Source organism: Canis aureus, chromosome 3 (genome assembly GCF_053574225.1).
Source record: "Canis aureus isolate CA01 chromosome 3, VMU_Caureus_v.1.0, whole genome shotgun sequence".
Classification (NCBI taxonomy): Eukaryota; Metazoa; Chordata; class Mammalia; order Carnivora; family Canidae; genus Canis; species Canis aureus.
Genome location: NC_135613.1, coordinates 66,553,815 through 66,566,780, shown reverse-complemented (window position 1 = coordinate 66,566,780; position 12,966 = coordinate 66,553,815). Strand labels below are relative to the sequence as shown.

Sequence of the window (12,966 nt, the reverse complement as noted above, 5' to 3'; positions counted from 1 at the left end):
AGCCAAGTCTTTAAAAATGAATTATTCTTAAATGGGTGGGGGAGAGGGAATAGGAAGACTAGATAGAAGGAGCTACATATACAAACCCATGAAGGCACAGAAAAAGTGATTGTGGTGGAATTGTCAGTTTATATTATAAAGGTTGAAGTTTGAGATTCAGAAGGTAGGGTCATGAAACACTAGAAAATCATGAGAGGAAGTAGATGTGTGTGTGCCTTTGACATTTCTTTTTGGACAATTTAAGTTTGGAATGCTGATGGAATGTCAGTTGAAATTTCCCAAGGGTAAAGTGTAAGAAGGGGGAGACTGGGTTTAGTATAGAACCTTGGTGAGAATACAATGTTTAGTGCCAAAGCAAGAGATGGGAGAGAGAACTGCAGAAACACTCCAGGGCAGGGGTTTGGGTGGCACATGTGACCACTAGTGTCTTAGGAAAAAGGTTTGTTACAGTATTTAAAGTGTACACTGGTTTTGGCAACAGGAAGATAATTGAAAAGAGCACTTTCCCTGGAATTATAATAGTTTTGTTTTTTTTTTCACTTAACTGTACAGTGTCTTCTGGAACATACTCCCACAAACATATGCATACAGCAGGAAAATGCTCCTCCTGGTGGTTTCTCTGTCAACTACAGACGTCTGAAGCTGACACCAATGTGCATCCTGGCAAATGGCCATCTGTGTCCTTGTTCACCTTTGGGGGATGGATGCTACATGTGGCCCTTGAATGATTGAACCTATTCAATTTCACACTTGTAGATCTTGAGGATTTGCAGATAATTTCAAAAATTCATAGACTAGAGAAGGAAACAGAAGAGTTAAACAATGTGACAATGAGACAAGTAAACAAGAGAACACATACAAAGATTAGCAGCCAGCCTCTTGCTGACATCTGTAAGCAGGCCGAGGCTCTGGTGATGGTCAGCAGTTAATTCAGGAACAAGTACCATTCTCTGCCCCACCCCACCCCCGCTTCCTTTTAAGGCTGAGGGAACATCTCCTTGGATGTCCAGTGGTGGTCTCAATGATGTTTGCAGGGGTTCCAGGAAAAAAATCACACCTTCAGAATAATCTCTAAAGCTAAAACGAGGGGGCATCAGCTGTATGGGTGGAAGCTGGTCTGGGAGAAAAAAAGAGCTCCAGAGCCCAGTAGGGGGCAGTGCTGAGCAGTGGTAGGACTGCCCTGGGGTATGGGTCAGGCCAATTCTAACTTGGGCTGATTCTAGAGACCTCAGGGAAGGTGAAAATGAATTTTGTGTATGTTCTGGAGCTGCCAAGGAACTTTTGGTGGGAGGAGTCCTTGAAGTTACTCATCCAAATATTTTAGTACCTAGTACCTGCCAGGCACTGTCTACATACTGGTCATTGAAAATATGAGTCACTAAGATTAGATCCTACTTTCTATAGGACGACATGAAACAGAGTAATTAACAGGTTGTAAATTAGATTGAATCGTGAAATTGCCACTATCCAACATCTTTGACCTATAAAAGCAACATATTTATATCAATACTATGAAAGAACAGTGGACTGAGTAGGGGCAAATATGAGGATGATAACTGGGGGTAAGAAGGTCAGAAAAAGTCTCTGTAAGAGGTGGCTTGTAAGATGCCCCCTGAAAGCCAGCTGCTTCTCTTTTATTTAAATCAGGATGATAAACGCAAACGTGGGAGGGATCAAAGGAGTGCCCAGGGCCTTGTGGGGATGATGTATCCCCTGAAACCTTGTGCTCTGAGTAGCCCAGCAACATCTCATGTGGGAGGCCCACTGTTGCTGAGCTTTCTGGTTTTCCAAGATAAGCTAGAAAGTAGCTTTGTAAAAAAAAAAAAGAATATACAAAGAATAATGCTTAAGATAAGCTGAAATATAATTTTTATGTGAAATCTAAATTTTATATGTCAGGTACTTCAAAAAGTTTAGAAAATGTTTTGTAAACCGAGCAATGTATCTGCTTGCTGGAAGTGGCCACTGGACACTATTATCTTTCTTGTAAAGCATACCAGGTAGAAGGAACAGCATATGCAAAGACAAGAATCAAGAGAAGGTTTGACTTGTTGAAGGAACAGAAAGGAGGGCCGTATGTCTCCAGAGCTGAGTGAGCCCAGAGAGGGGAGTATTGTACGGGGTGAGATGGGACAGGAGCCGGGTCCCAAGGAGCTCACAGAGGTCTGTGGGCAGGCATGCAGGTGTGGATTTGGTATGCACACAACCAGCACATACCCTGGGGCTTCCCAGGGTGGCATCTGCCGAGAGGAAAGGATCCCTTCCCCAATCCACACAAAGATGTCCTAAATGCCACAGGTGTCCTTGAAGATTGGTGCACGGTACCATCTCACAGCGGAGTCAGCTGTCTGAAGGCACCACAGGAGTGTAGTCTGCCTCTGGGTTTGGTTTTTGAACTGGAAGCCCAGATCCTTTTTACTACAAAACACTGACTACTTTCCCAGTTGAGATGTGTTTACATGACAGCACCCTTTGGTGGGTTTTCTTGTCCGCACAACTACAAGTGGATGCATCCAGTGATTTAAAGGCCTAAGAAGAATGCTTTAAATATGGAGTTGAATATGGAGTAACAGTGACCTAAAGATCAGACCCCATGACGTTGAAGACCAGACTTACTTGCTCAGCTGTTTTTGTGTTTGTTTTTTAAAGATTTAATTCATTTATCCATGAGAGAGACAGAGAGGCAGAGACACAAGCAGAGGGAGAAGCAGGGTCCCTGCAGGGATCCTGATGTGGGACTCGATCCCAGGTCCAGGATCACGCCCTGGACTGAAGGTGGCACTAAACCGCTGAGCTACCTGGGCTGCCCCTTGCTCAGCTGTTTTGTGTGGGCTGGTAACACCAACCTGCCAAGAGTTCAGTGTGCTCTCATTTCCAAGATAAGGTGACTGTCACTTAAAGTTGAAATACATGATGTACTCTTGTAGAGGTGAGAACTCATCCTTTTCTTTTTACTGAGTGTTAAAGCCTTGGAAATGAAAAGAAAGATGGATGCTCAAGGGATCTCAGACATCCAGAGGAAAGTGAATCTCAGAAGTGAAAATGAATAGGGATAGAAATTGGCTTTCTCAGCCATGCAATGGGGGTTGGATAAAATTTTCAGGATCTCAGTGAGCAGGTCCTTAGTGATAAGAGCTAAACTTAGTCTGGAAAAGATTCAAGATGTTGAGGATCAGAGGGAAGAAGGCTCTTGCGAGGAGACTTGCATTCCAGGGAAGAGAAGAAGGCAGCCGCAGTGTAAAGCCCAGAAAGTGAAGTCCATCATTCAAGACAGCCTGACAGGTGAGGTTAACACCCGAGTGAACGTCTGCAGGAGGAGATGGCTAAGTTAGCTTTCAGAATTCAGTGTGATAGTGTTTCATTAAAATTCATCAGTCACTTCTTTGTCATTTATTAGAATATTTGAAGAGAGAAAGCATAATTAACATTTTCCAGATGCTCTATGTGGGCTATTTGATTTGCTTTGTAGATAAAAGTGGGTCTGATTTAGCTTTCCATATGATTCTTTGAGCTATTAGATTTTTGCCTGCAGAATTAAAATGGAAATTGTATTTTTAAAAGAAATCACTGTGATTGCTTATATTTTGCTTTCAGATTGGTAGATTCTAAATATCGAATAAAAGCAGAAGTTGGCAAACTCTTTCTATACAGGTCCAGGTATTAAATATTTTTTTACTTTATAGGCCAAATAGCTCCTGTCACAATGGCACAACTCTGCTATTTAGAAAGAGCTAAAGCCATGGTAAATGACTGAGGAAGGCTGCCTTCGAATAAAACTTTATATGTGGGGCATGTGGGTGGCTTAGTCCCTTGAGCTTAAGACTCTCAAGTTAGGCTCAGGTCATGACCTCAGGGTCCTGAGATGGAGCCCCACATCGGCTCTGTGCTCAGTGTGGAGTCTGCTCCTCCCTCTGTTCATATGTGCTCTGTCTCCCTCTCTAAATAAATAAATCTTTATTTAAAAAGAACTTTATATATGGACACTGTAATCTGAATGTTACTTAATTTTTATGTATTATGAAATATTTTTCTTTTGATTAAAAAAATGTATATTAAAATCATGATCTCTTCAAAAACAGATAAGGGAGCTGGATGTGGTCCATGAGCCATGGTTTGCTGACCCCTGAAATTAAAGGATTTGAAAGTCAGTCCTGTTTTCCAAAGGCCAGTGGTGTGATTTTCCTGTCTAGAATTTTATTTGATTATAGAAGGGTCTTATTTTGCTGGAATGAAAGTGTGTGTGTGTGTGTGTGTGTGTGTGTGTGTGTGTGTTTTACACATTTGAAAAACTTTCAGCAGTAGTTCTCACGAGCATGCATTGGAATCACCTGGAAAGTTTGTTTAAAACACTGATTGCAGGGGCCCCTCCCCAAATGCCTGATTCAGTGAATCTCCATGGGGCCCAGGAACTTGCATTTTTAGCAGGTGGGGCTGACGCTGCTGTTCTGGAACCCCTCATGAGAAGCACTGACCAAGGGAAGATGTGCCCAACACTGTGGGAATCATGTGGTTGCATTTATTCAGTGTCCCTAGAATGACTATTGAGTTTTCCACCTAGATGGTTTCTTTAATTAAGACCTTCACAATTCTGATGGTTTAATGACCAAAGATAATGGTACCAAATCTGTAACTTTCCTGTTGTATTTTCCTCCATTAATATCTGTTTTAAACCCTTAAAAACTAGAGAAGGTCTTACCAGAGTGTTAGGGAAAGAAAGGTTTCTTGGAGATATATAAAGGAATATATATATATATATATATATATATATATATATATATATATATATATTCTTATTATATATTACTTATATATTAATATATATTACTTGTTATATATTACTTATATATACATATATATTCTTATATATTACTAGGTTATTATTAAAACACATTATAATATTATACAGATGACCCCTTGTATGACATGGGAGCTCAGGGTACCAGGCCCCTGCTCAGCTGGAAATCCATTTGTAACTTCTGACTCCTCCAGAACTTAACTACTAGTAGTCTACTGTTGAGTGGAAGCTTTACCAGTAACAGTTGTTTAACACATATTTTATATGTATTACATACTATGTTCTTACAATAAAATCAGCTAGAGAAAAGAAAGTGCTATTAAGAAAATCATAAGGAAGGAAAATACATTTACAGTACTGGACTGTATAAAAAAAATCCACATGTAAGTAGACCTGCATGGTTCAAACCACTATTGTTCAAGGGTCAGTGTGCATATATATGTGTATATTATATATATTATATATATATATGTGTATATATATATAATAGATACTTGTGTATCACTAGTTTTTTTAGGGGGGGGAAGGGCTAAGGGAGGGAGAGAGGGAATCCCAGAACAGAGCCTGATGCTGTGGGTTCGATCTCACAACCCTGTGATCATGACCTGAGCCGAAATCGGGAGTCAGATACTTAAGGGACTGAGCCACCCACGTGGCCCTCGTGTATCAGTTTTAAAAATAGTACACTGCCAGCAACTTTGACATTCTGGAGCCCTCCTTTTCACCTCAAGTCTTCCTGTGAGTTTCACTGTGTTTGTTATCCACAAGCAATATAATGTCTGGTTTACATGATGTCTAGTTTTGCATGAATATGAACTTTAGTTTTATCACACAGACATACACACATCCATTTTGGTGACTAGCATCAGTTCATTCATTCTCACTGCTGTGAGTGTATTCATCTTATGAGTATACTATGATTTACGCATTCCCCTGATGATGGACATTTGTCTTGTTTCTAGTATTTTTTTACTTTACAAACAATATAGGCATAGATTTTTTGGTACATGTTTCTAGTTAATGTGAGCAATAGTATCTCTGTGGCTGAGACCTAGGGAGGGGAATTATTCAGTTACAGGGTAGGTACATTTTCAACTTGACTATGTAGCCATCAGAGTAAAGGTACTTCCACATCTTTACCACACATGATAGTCCTAGAATTTTTAAACTCTGCCAATTTGAGAGGTTTAAAATGGTATCATACTTGTGTTTTTAATTTGCATGTTCCTGATTATTAATGTAATTGAGAGTTTTTCTCATTTATGGGCTTTTCATGTCTCTTCTTCCTTGAAATGACTTTTCGTGTGTGTGTGCTCATTTTTTGTTACCTTCTTGATCTAAATGCTTCACAGAATTTCTTTATATTTTGGTTATTAATCTTCTGACACTTAAATGTTTTACAGTTATCTCCTTCTAAGTTGTACCTCATCTTTTCATCTTTTTATTTTTTTGATGGAGAAACTTTTAAATTTTATTGTAGCTTAATTTATGTATCTTTTTTCTTAGAATTTTGTGGCAGGTTTTTTTTATGTGTATCTTATTTAAGAAATTCTTACTTTCCTGAAGGTCATGAAGGTATTCTGCATTTTTTTCTAAGAGTTTTGCATTTTTAAGTTTTCTTCTACATGTTTGGTTATTTTTACACTTGAGTCTTTAGTCCAGCTAGAAGTAACTTTGGGTATGGTATAAAGTGTGGATCCATTTTTTTCTAGCTGGATAACCAGTTGTGTAATGCTTTATTTGACAATCCATCCCTCTCCTACTGAGGCAGTTGCCCAACTGCTGAGCCACCTGGGCTGCCCTGTTCCAAAGGTCTTAATAATAGCCTTAGCTAGTAACATGTCTTAATATTTGGCAGAGCTGTATTTTTTCTCCACCTTGTTTTAATAATAAATTCCTGACTAGTGGGCAGCCCAGGTGGCCCAGCGGTTTAGCGCCACCTTCAGCCCAGGGCCTGATCCTGGAGACCCGGGATAGAGTCCCACATCGGGCTCCCTGCATGGAGCCTGCTTCTCCCTTTGCCTGTGTCTCTCATGAATAAATAAATAAATAATCTTAAAAAAAAAATTCCTGACTAGTTTTTGGGCCTTTGTTCTACTACATAAATTGTATTGTATTTTAAGTAGTCTCTACATGCTGCCTGGGATACGAACTCACAACCCTGAGATCAAGAATAGCATGCCCTACCCAGCCAGACCCCCCTTCTACAACACACATTTTAGAAATCATCTTTTTTTTTTTTTTTTTTTTTTAAAGATTTATCTCAGAGAGAGAGAGGGTGCACAAGAGTGGGATGGGTCAAAGGGAGAGGCAGACTACCCTGCTGAGCAGGGCTCCACCCTGGGATCACGACCTGAGCCAAAGGCAGACACTTACCGACTGAGCCACCCCGGTGCCCCAGAAATCATTTAAATTGGGGGCACCGGGGTGGCACAGTCGGTTAAACATCCAACTCTTGGTTTCAGCTCAGGCAGTTCCTGACCTCAAGGTTCTGAGATGCAGCCCCAGGTTGGGCTCTGTGTGAGCACAGACTCTGTTTAAGACTCTCTCCTCCTTCTGCCGCTCCCCACTGCACCACTCACTCTCTCTTTAAAATAAATAAATCTTTTTTAAAAAGATCAGTAAAATTGTATGGGAAAAAAACTTCTGTTTGGAAATGGATTAATAGTAATTGATATTAGATTCATTTGGGAAGAAGATACATCTGCACGATATTAAATATCCCTAATTAGGAACATGTAATAGTTTTCCATTTATTGAGGTTTTCCGTAATGCCTTTCAGCGAAGTGTAAATTTTTGCATTAAGATCCTCTGTGCCTTTTGTTGGAATTACTATTAAGCATCTTCATTTTTATTATCTTCTAAGAGTTACATTTTAAAATTACTTGTGGCTGGCCTGTAGAAATGAAACTGATTTTTGTTTGCTGACTCTATATTCAGGAGCCTTGCTTATTCTTGTTTCTAATAATGACAGTTCTCAATCTGGCTTCTCAAGCCATATAACCTTTCTTTGAGCTGACTTGACTGAAATTTTCAGTACAGTGTCGGGCGTAAGTGACATCTCATTTCTGATTTAAGAGGAATGCTTCTAACATTCCTAATGTTTGCCACTCCATGTTTGCTCTAGGTTTTTGTTTCATGCCCTTTATTGGGTTGATAAAACTTCCTTTTATATACATATGCCTATTTTGCTATAGTTTCTTTTTAAATAAAGATAAGGTTTAAAAATTTATCAAGTGCAATTTCTGTGTATATCGAGATAATATGTTCATATGCTTTAAAAAAAGGTTTGTTGTTTTTTTTTTAACATACTGAATTAGATTTTCTAATGTTTTTACGTTTGTGTTCCTGGGGTAGCTTGATCTATCTCGTAAGTCCTAACCTGTGACGGAGCTCTACAGATCCTGAATATCCTGCCCCTCCATAGGTAGGGACCCCCTTCCGCCCCCTCATGGGTTGCTGGCTTCAACCAAGTTACTTTAATCTCATGGTGCCATCTGGCGGCAAACTTTGAAATTTCTGACTTGATATCTTACTGTTTCTTTTAGAGAAATAGATGGATATAGTTTCTTCTGTTAATACTGACAACTGTCATTTAATTCCATTTTCTTCCTTGTCCCGTATATGTATCACATTTACTCCCCCATCCTCCTTTTCATTTGCTTTCCCAAACTTCTTCAGTGTACTCGTGTGAGTCATTCTTTTTTTCCTTCTGTAGTTTTCTTCTTTTCCTTCCTGTTTTTCCTTTTGTTCCTTTATGAGTGTCAGTCGTATCTCAATTATGGTTAATCATGGTAAAAGTAATGCTTATGACTAAGGGGAAAAATATAGCACATTTTTTAAAAAACCTGATACAATAAAGTTCTAGCTCTCAAATTTCAAGTACTACTTAGTCATCTAATTAATTCTGCCCAGTTTAACATCAAGCTCAAGTATTACAAGAAAAATCTAAAAAATGTTTAAAAACTGTTAATAAGTTTCATTGTTTCTGTGTTCCTTTATTACTAGCTTTGACAAATTTGGGGTTTCTACTGTATTTTACTACAAAGCCTCGGTTTTTCATTATGGGTTTAAGTGCCTGGAATCTGCACTACTATTGATCCCTGTGGGAAACAGCCCAGCGCAGATGCCCTTCTGGCACATAACTGATCTATAAGAGCAGACCACTAACCGCATCTCCAACTGCTTGAGCCACAGCGTAGAAAGTACCGTAGGCACTATTGTGCCCAGAGAACTTGCGCGTGGATAAGCTTGGCAGGCCTGGTGGTTTCTTTGTAGAGTTCATTGCAAACTCGTTTTTAGTGTCTATGAGGGCTATTCCTGAGAATGGCAGGAGGGTCAGCTGAAGAAGACAGACCAGAGACAGTGGGGCTGAAACTGGTCTCTCTGACCACCACTGGGCCACAGGGCTGTGAGGGAGATCCCTTGTCTTAGCCCATCCCAGTCTTTTAGCAGGTAGGTGTAGCCGTAGCCTCTTGAAAATTCACTTAATCACAGACATCACTGGGGCGCCTGGGTGGCTCACGCAGTTAAGCAACTAACTCTTGGTTTTGTCTCAGGTCGTGATCTCAGGGTCATGAGATCAAGCCCCACATAGGGCTCTAATCAGCATGGAGTCTGCTTGGGACTTTCCCCTTCCCCCCCTCCTCTCTTTCTCTCTCAAATAAATAAATAAATCATAAAAAAAAAAAAAAAGGATAGCCACTATTGATTTCAAAGGAGGCACCACCAAGTATCTGGGGCCTGTAAATGGTTGGTGCCCAAAGGACATTTTAGTAGTGCCTAGATTAATCATGAGAGAACTTTAAATATAAAATCTGATCAGCATGATTCTAATGCTTAAAAATCTTTGGTGTGTATGACTTTGAGATCCATCATTCTTCCTGTGAAACCGATTGGTTTGTGTGGAGTGGCTACAACCATTAGAATTTGAGCATCCATTTTAAAAGGAAGTGGTCAAGGTATTCTTGTTTCCACATTGTAATAGTGAAGATTCAAGACTGGATTGAAAAGACAAACAGTTAATACTTAAGGGAGAAGATTGCTTTGGCACTTTGCCCCGCAGGCCCTCCGGATCCAGAGTGACGAGAGTGCTCCTGTTGTTCTGTGCTGTTTTCACTTCCTTCTGTGTTCTTTTGCTAAGTGCTTCCTAACCCCTTCATGTCTCTTTTGAAAGGTGGGGACCCAAACTGTATGCCTTCTTCCAGATGCGCTCTTGCCAAAGCAGTATAAAGCAAATGTAACAGTTACCCTCACTAGGTAAGTACCACTGGCGGCCACGGCCGCCCACCTGTCCCTGATACCTGCCACACCTCTCCCCTGCCGGGTAGAACCCAAATCTGTGCGTCCACTGCCCAGAGCCTTTATTCTAGCTGCATGAATCCCCAGTCAGAGGAGCTCACCCACAGCAAGCCCTCCCATTACAACATCTAGCTCCACCCCCTTCCCGGTTCTTTCTCTGTTTACCTCTCGTGGGCTTTCTGCCAATCAAGAACATCTTCCTCCAATTTAATAATTTTGACGTCAGATAAATGAGATTCTATCTGTAATCCATGTGAACGGATGGGACATGCTACTTTAGACTGTTCTTTTTTGTGATGTGGAGTATTATAGGGCAAGTTCACACAGATAACACTGCTGCTGGGAGGCTTTTTCTTATCTAAAAAAAAAAAAAATTCAGGGCAGCCTGGGTGGCTCAGTGGTTTAGCGCTGCCTTCAGCCCAAGGCATGATCCTGGAGACCAGGGATCGAGTCCCACGTCAGATTCCCTGCATGGAGCCTGCTTCTCCCTCTGCCTGTGTCTCTGCCTCTTTCTGTATCTCTCATGAATAAATAAATAAAATCTTTAAAAAATGAAATAAAAAATTCAGATGAATTAAAATTAAAATGAAAGATTAAAAGACTTAAAAATGAAGATTATACATTTATATATATTTATACATATGTATATACATATACATATATACATTTATATATACATTATATATAATATATATGTATATATACATTATATATATAAAACATATATACATTTTATGTATAAATATACACATTTATATATATATATAAATAAAGCTAGAATTGGCTCATTAAGCCAGATTAGTGTTATGCATTGATCTCAATTTGGAAATATTTTAAAATCATTGACCACGATTACCTTGAAGCAGGCTGTTTTAAAATTCTCTAATTTCAGGATCCCTGGGTGGCGCAGCGGTTTGGTGCCGGCCTTTGCCCAGGGCGCGATCCTGGAGACCCAGGATCGAATCCCACGTCGGGCTCCCGGTGCATGGAGCCTGTTTCTCCCTCTGCCTGTGTCTCTGCCTCTCTCTCTCTCTCTCTCTCTCTCTCTCTCTCTCTGTGTGTGTGTGACTATCATAAATAAATAAAAAAAAATTAAAAAAAAATAAAATAAAATTCTCTAATTTCTTTAGCAGAGACTGTTCTGACTCATCCCATTTATAAATAAAACCATGGCAATAAAGTTTACCTTGTCCATCTTGAATGATACATTTGAGTTCCCCAAAATTGCTGATTAATCCCCCTCAAGTTCTATAAACCCATCTCTAGCTGTATGAGAATATTGAGGTAATACTTTAAAGTGTAGAATGAATGTCTCTAATAACAATATTATCTTTTAGATTTCTTTAAGTGACATAAAAAATGATCATATATGTTCAGCCCAGGGTAGGGATTTTTAGAAATGATTTGCTTCTTTAGCCTTGAATTTTGGATTTCCTTGAAATGAGTTTCATATCCTGTGAGCATCTCTGACATTCCGTGACATCACCAAAATATTACCACTGTGTCAGAGTCCACGTGAAAGGGCTGGTGACACATCTGTCATTGTTCTGAAAGTGGTGTGGCTGACTGTAAAATGGGAGAATCTAATTAGTCTTATTCCTGGGATCTCAGCTGGAATCCTTACTTCAAACATGTTCTTAACATTCTTTACATAGCTACAAACAATACTCTTTTTAGCTACTTGCCTTTACACCATTTCTTCCAATGCAGGACTTGACACAACTCTTTCTATTTTGTTTGCTGATGGGTAAAAGCCCCCACACTGAAATGTATCTGATGTTTTGTAATTTTTTCCTCATTGGTTGTCATTTGTTAATGTTTTTGCTTTTTAGAGTGAACTCTTTCAATGAGTTTAACTCTGTGCTCTTGTCATCAGAAGTAGGAAAAGAAAGTTTCTGCATGACTCACCAGAAAAGTCAAGATCAAATGACAGAGATTTTTGAATTATCCAGAGATGAATTGATAAAAGGATCCAAGGAGTTGGCAGTGGCCACATACTTCAGCTTGAAATGTCACATAGCTGGCAGCCTTGGAAGAGCCGATGGGCCCCCCTATGGCTGATTACAATGCTATTGACCCAAGAGGAAGGACAGGGACTTCCAAATGGTTTTTCTGGTCCTCCTCCCACCATCCTTAGGATTTCTCGGGCAGAAGTCTCATCCAGTCTTCCTTGTGGCTCACCTATGGGATTATGGTGATGAGGAATTAGAGGGACATCCATAACCATGGACAAGTGAGAGCTGGCTGGTTTCTGCAGGGATAGAGGCCCTACAGCCTCACATTCCAGGGATACAAATTGCCCATCATCCCCAAAGGCCTCTGATGGTTTGGGGTGTTCAGACTCCCAGGCCTCTGGCTCTCATCCTTGAGGCCCTGTCTTTCCCTGAGGTGCCAGGTCGATTTGAGCCCAGGACACTGGGTTAGAACAGATATGAAGACCCTCCCATTGGGCCCTCAAATGGGAAGTGGCCTGGGGTGGGGAAGGCAGTGCTGCTGTAGGTGAGGTGAGCTCACCCCTCAGGCACACCTGCCTGTCAGGCTGCTCAGCTGGCTCTCGTGATGCCTGTCACAAAGGTTTAGGGAACTGTGACATGAAAGGGAGTGTGTTTCTGCCACGGTCCCAGATCCACCTCACAATTCTGGGTCTGATTGTTGCCAGGTCCTCTGTTAGATCCACTGTGGGATCATGACAGTGGCTGGGTCGAGGTCCGAGTGGAGGCTGGGCAGCCCCTCTGCTGTGGTACAGCCTGTATTCCCTGAGTGTCCTGAGCGCTCCGGCCCCACTTCATGAGTCAGCAGTGCACTCCACCGTGCATGGTTCTGCGTTACCTGTGAAATGTGGGAAGATGTCTGGGGCCCTCTTTAGCCAG

At 40.6% G+C, this 12,966-nt stretch overlaps 1 protein-coding gene and 1 long non-coding RNA gene across 6 annotated transcripts in view; one reads left to right on the top strand and one right to left on the bottom strand.

Annotated features, from left to right (window-relative positions):
- Positions 1 to 12,745, bottom strand: part of LOC144311221 (uncharacterized) — a 33,135-nt gene extending 20,390 nt beyond the window's left edge. Inside the window, exons 1-2 of the long non-coding RNA XR_013376795.1 lie at positions 12,005 to 12,745; positions 546 to 794 (exon numbers count right to left, since the gene is read on the bottom strand). This is a non-coding gene — a long non-coding RNA (uncharacterized LOC144311221). The remainder of the gene's footprint in view (positions 1 to 545; positions 795 to 12,004) is intronic.
- The window catches only part of RDX (radixin), an 87,185-nt gene that overhangs the window by 73,508 nt on the left and 711 nt on the right, over positions 1 to 12,966 (top strand). For all 5 annotated transcript variants that reach the window (XM_077893404.1, XM_077893407.1, XM_077893406.1 and 2 more), the window contains exon 16: positions 9,972 to 10,054. In XM_077893404.1, coding sequence (XP_077749530.1) covers positions 9,972 to 10,038 — 67 coding nt within the window. In that variant the 3' untranslated portion in view covers positions 10,039 to 10,054. The remainder of the gene's footprint in view (positions 1 to 9,971; positions 10,055 to 12,966) is intronic.